Source organism: Pterocles gutturalis, unplaced genomic scaffold (assembly GCF_000699245.1).
Source record: "Pterocles gutturalis isolate BGI_N339 unplaced genomic scaffold, ASM69924v1 Scaffold51072, whole genome shotgun sequence".
NCBI lineage: Eukaryota > Metazoa > Chordata > Aves > Pterocliformes > Pteroclidae > Pterocles > Pterocles gutturalis.
In genome coordinates this window covers 780-5,977 of record NW_010109582.1, presented here as the reverse complement: position 1 = coordinate 5,977, position 5,198 = coordinate 780, and the positions used below count along the sequence as shown (strand labels likewise).

Below are 5,198 nucleotides of genomic sequence, written 5' to 3'. Positions count from 1 at the left end.
AGAACTGTAACAGCCCATTTGTCACCACTGCTAGGTGCAATAGTCTTTTCTAGTGAAAAATTAGAAGGCCACCATGAACCTTTCCCATAATGCCATTAGCACCCTTCGCATGTATAGGAATTCTTGAAGGCATCAGACTGAACTCAGGAGATTGTCACAGATGAGGCACTGATAATCGGCATCATAAATACTCCAGAATACTGCTATGAAATTGTTTCCCGCTTTCTCACAGACAACAGTGTTCCAAATGATTGATGTTGAATATTGCTCATCAGCTCTTGCAAACCTACAGGTGCTTGCTGTAGCACTCAGTTAATTTTAAAATTCTCTTGTGGTATGAGCCTAACTGGTAAAACAACAGGTTTGGATTGCAACCTTGCATAGTCTTGAGCATATTCTATATCTCTCAGTGTGTCTGTGGTTGTATGACCTAGTCAGTCTAAGTGTATCTGCATTTCTGTTTCAGAGAGCAGGTCAGAAAGTATCCAAAGTTGTCGTTGGACTACTGGCACTTGCATGGATCTTCACATTTACAACACTGTTTCTTGCTGCTGCTGAGGAAATGACATGGCTACAGTTCTTATTCTGCTTCTCTTACATTAAGTTAGCAGTCACACTGATAAAATATTTTCCACAGGTAAATTTGAAATTTTCCACTTTTATACTATATTCCTGTCACCCTAAGCCTGTAGTTTATGCTCTTGAAAGTCTGACTGGACTAAACCAGCAATGATTATCTATTAAGCCAGTAGAGTTATACATAAGGCTTCTTAAATGTTAATCTCAGAAATGCTTGTACATGACATGCTGACTGACTTCTTGTTACACTCTCAGGCATACATGAATTTCCGTCGGAAGAGTACTGAGGGATGGAGTATTGGAAATGTATTACTAGACTTCACTGGTGGAAGCTTCAGCCTTCTCCAGATGTTTTTGCAGTCATACAACAATGGTAAGGCTGGGACTGAAGTGGTGGGGCCTTTCTTGGTGAGGTGGGAGAATCCTGCTACAAAGCAGATATGAACCTGTAGGTTATCTTGGGAGGATGATGTTTGTGCTATAGTATGGGTAGCTTGCTTATACTAAGAATAAAGACTCTGTTCATATTACTTCAAGATAGAAAATGAAGTAGCTATTCTGAAGCAGCCACAGGAACTGTTATTGATTAGCTTTGCTTAAGATACACACTACAGGCAGTCCTAAGGCGTGTCTGAGCAGTCTAGGTAATAAATGAACTTCTCTAATACATATGGCATGGCCTTGACTACACTTGAGGAGTTATCTTAACTGTCTAATTTTGTGCTTGACAGATGAATGGAAGTTGATCTTTGGAGATCCAACCAAGTTTGGCCTGGGTGTCTTCTCCATCATCTTTGATACTGTTTTTATGATCCAGCACTACTGCCTTTACAGAAGACGGGGGTATGAACCTTGTGAATAACATCACTTGTGAAGACAAAAAACTTAAATGGAACTTGCCCCTACCCTGGCTGAGGGATTTCAAGATGCCTACTGACAGTTACCAGAAATACTGATCCTGATCTCTGTTTATACTTTGATCCTCTCTGGTACGGAATACAAGCTGTTGCCTCGCCTAATGCTGACTGCCAGATGCCTTAAAGGACAGCAAGCTATCTAGCCACACTCAAGCCCGTTGAAGCTGCAAAGCCAGCTTAGGGTGAGCTCTCCAAGCAGGATGTGGCTATTTTTCCACTAACAACAGGAAAGAGAAAGACCAGAGTGATGTCTGTCTTATTAGAAGTGAAGCACAAAGAGCGGAGTTCTGGCTTCCAAAAATCTGAGATGATTTTTAAGCAACTACTTACTATCTTAATGTAATGACTGAAAACTATCTGTGGATCCAAGTGCTGCTGCTGACTTCTCACAGACAGATCACAGTAGAACACGACTCAGGTTGGCTGTTAACAGCTGTAGTATTGGTAGCAAATACATACTAGAACTCTTTATTAAAAAAAGATACTGAGAAGCACAAACTGTATTCTTATTTCACTGAAAGCTCTTTCAAAGGTGCTAAGTGCTCAGATTTATCTGAATACTTATAGTGCACTAACTTCATTTTTCTCAGTTCTACTGACATGCCTTGAATTCTCAGTGGTGGATGGTAAAGATTAAAGATTTATCAAAGAGATTATTTCTAACAGCCCCATGATTAAACATGGGTTTGTTTTCCTGGCCAAGTTTCTAACTGCATGTGATATATTCTAGGTAGAGATCAAGGTCTTGAGTTAATTGAAGGTAAGCATTATACTCTTTTAAAGAACTAGAAGGTAATCCATGCATTTGTACTTGAACAATACTTGAATGCTCAATATGTCTTACTAGGTGTCAACCTAAGGAAAACTAGAACCCTTCTCCCCCCCTGCTAGAGACCAGGTGAGGTTTGACAGCTCGCTAACACCACAAATACCCACCAGTGAAATCAGACCTTACTAATCTCACACTGCATTGTGTTGATGTTGTCCACAATCCACTTCGAGCCATAAAACAGGTGTTGGCTGGAGGCATTCAAGTGATACAGCATTCTTAAATGTAAGGAGAAACAGCTCAGGAGATCCAGCTTTGTTTTATTGTATGTAAAATCAAGTGAAATAGCAGTACAAATAGCAGTGTATCTTTATAGTAACAAAAATAACTTCAACTTGAAAGCCTTAAAATTTACCACTGAATTCTTAAGTTACAAAATTTAAAAGGAGTATTGTAATAATTCCATAGATATAAAAATGGTCAATAGGCATTGGCTGGTGCATACAGAACAGTCTGAGATGCATTAATCACAACATACAGATAGGGCACAGCAGTAATGTACTGAATAAGTTAGTCTGCCACCTCCTCATGTTCTATTTACAACAGCTTACCTGAAGACTGCTTACGGAAAGTATAGATATGTATAAATCAACTGAAGGGGATTTAAAACTCCAGTTTTTGGATAATTGTAAAGCTAGCTGGTTAACAGACCACTAGGATACTAGATGATTAATGTTGCAGCAAGAATCTTAAATCCTGTGGCATGTTGATTTAAACAACTTAGTATCTTACCAGAAGTTTAAATTTGGTCAAGAGGCACTTTTGCCAATTACTGGCATATTCATCTCTTCCATCCCATGAATCAGCCATTTAAGCAAAGTCTTCTAGAAGACAGACCAAAATCCACCCCTCCTGCACCAGGTCTGATAGAAGTGGAATGAAGAACTGAAGACCCCACAGCTACAAGCAGTTGTTTTGGTAAGTTCAGCAGCAGTGTTTTCTTTTCTTGCTCCATACTCCATTTAAATTTGATTCATTTGATGTTACAAATCACTTGAGAAGGAGAATGAAGGTTTTACTCTGACAGTGAAGTTGAACTGTAGTGTTTATGAACTTTTAGTGTACTTCACAGGCATTAATCTAACACTTGCGTTACTTAGTTGTTTCTAAGGTGTTCCGTGTCTCAAGATGCTGGTTTGTACAGGGAATCTTTGCAGTAAACTGTAATGCCCCAAACCCTTCAGCATACTCTGTCTAGCTAGCACACAACGTGAGATCAGTACAGTGCTCCTCCCCACAGCAGTGTGCAACTCTTCATGCTGGCATTTTAACTTCACAGCATGGGAGGACATGACAGCTAGCCTCTAAAAGCTTCTGCACAGTGAACCCTTCTATCTTCCATAGCAGAAAATACAATTCCTCTTGAAATAAGACAAAAGAATCCTGTCCAAGTTAAGGCTTTTCCAGTTGCTTCCTTAGATAACGAGGGTTGTCCTGTCCTCCTGAAAGCCGTGACTACAATAAAGTCTTACCATGTACCTGCAGGGAAGACTTTAGAGAAGCAGTCTTGCTGGGGGGCTAGAGTTTTACTACTGCCAGTTACACCAGAGAAAGGGAAAAAAAAATAGTGTTTACCACAGTTAGGAACATGCACTCCTTCCAGACAACCTGTTCAGGTCTTGTATTTGCTTCCTTGCTCGATATCAGTCTGTATCTCTCCCTCCCCAACCCTTCCCCAACTTGATTGATTAGGACATCATGGATTGTTGCACAGCCTTCTGCAGAGATTGCCTGGTCACCAGCAGCCGTACCACCTCCTCATTCCTTTTTGTCAGCCTCTTTCTAGCTTGGTCATGGGTCACCATTGTCATATCCCAGCCATTCACCTAGGAGAGAGAAACATAAAATAAGGCCAGTGCACGGACTCCCAGGTGTCCTCTAACTGTGCCACTGGAACTCTGTAGTAGATATGCTTATGCCACAGCTCAGATTGTTTATAAGCCCCATAAACTGTCCTGGAAGGTACCCAGAAGATGTTATTTCCCCTAGCAGAAGCTTCTCTGTAGCACACACCTAGCACTACATTGGTACTTGTCTTGTCTTGGTGTTTACCTGCATGATCTTATCTCCAATCTGAAGTCCTGCAACTTCTGCTGGGCCTCCTTCTGTCACCCTTGTTACATAGATACCCTGGAAAAAAAATTGTGTTCATTTACTAAATCCGGCAGTATTAAATACTCAAGGGACATTCTACTGACAGTGCAAAAATAATTAGTATATTATGGGATTGTACTTCAGAAGAATTTGTACAATGTTGGAAAATAGAAAAATTGGAGAGCTAACTTAAACCAAGCTTAGTCTGCACATGATAGTGTGGAAACAGTAACCTTAGCAGTCAGCTATGGGAGAGGACAGAATACAGGTGGCAGCAAGTCACTGCTGGGTGAGCTGGACATGCTCAGCCTTGGGCAGGTAGCTGCTACAGAAAACAAAGAGCATCTGACCTTGTCGGTCTTGTCTTCAGAGAAAGGATTCTGAGTAGGGTCCTGATCAATGCCACCTCCAATGCTGAATCCCAGAATCAAATTGTCACCTTGCCGAAGCTTATGTATTTCAATTCTTTGCTGAAAGGAGAAAAAGATAAAACAGCTGAGTATTGCAATCACTGGAAAAAAATCTCAAGTGTATTTTAGATGCAGATTCTTAAGCCCCTGTTAGATTGTCTTTTCTAGAGATACCATAACCCTACTCCCGGAGGCTGCATCACAGCTCGGTGAGCTTACGCTCTGTCAGCAGCCAGCTCTAGCTGCCCTGGCAGCACAGACCCACTGCGTGGCCTTTGCTGTCTGTCAGTCGCACACAGCCTTGCTGTCGACAGCAATTGGCTCTGAACTGTTCCCAGCCCTACCACAAGGCAGCAGGACAGGAAACCA

The 5,198-nt window shown here is 41.3% G+C and overlaps 2 protein-coding genes across 2 annotated transcripts; one reads left to right on the top strand and one right to left on the bottom strand.

The window, feature by feature from the left end:
• Nucleotides 1–434: 434 nt before the first annotated feature.
• CTNS (cystinosin, lysosomal cystine transporter) lies at nucleotides 435–1,501 on the top strand (the record flags this gene model as incomplete). The annotated part of the gene is made up of 3 exons (XM_010073018.1): nucleotides 435–637; nucleotides 835–952; nucleotides 1,311–1,501. Coding segments are annotated over 3 exons (452 nt in total), but the record flags the coding sequence as incomplete, so codon positions are not given.
• A 2,347-nt stretch (nucleotides 1,502–3,848) lies between these two features.
• TAX1BP3 (Tax1 (human T-cell leukemia virus type I) binding protein 3) lies at nucleotides 3,849–4,889 on the bottom strand (the record flags this gene model as incomplete). The annotated part of the gene is made up of 3 exons (XM_010073016.1): nucleotides 3,849–4,151; nucleotides 4,378–4,455; nucleotides 4,770–4,889. Coding segments are annotated over 3 exons (336 nt in total), but the record flags the coding sequence as incomplete, so codon positions are not given.
• Between the last annotated feature and the right edge of the window lie 309 nt (nucleotides 4,890–5,198).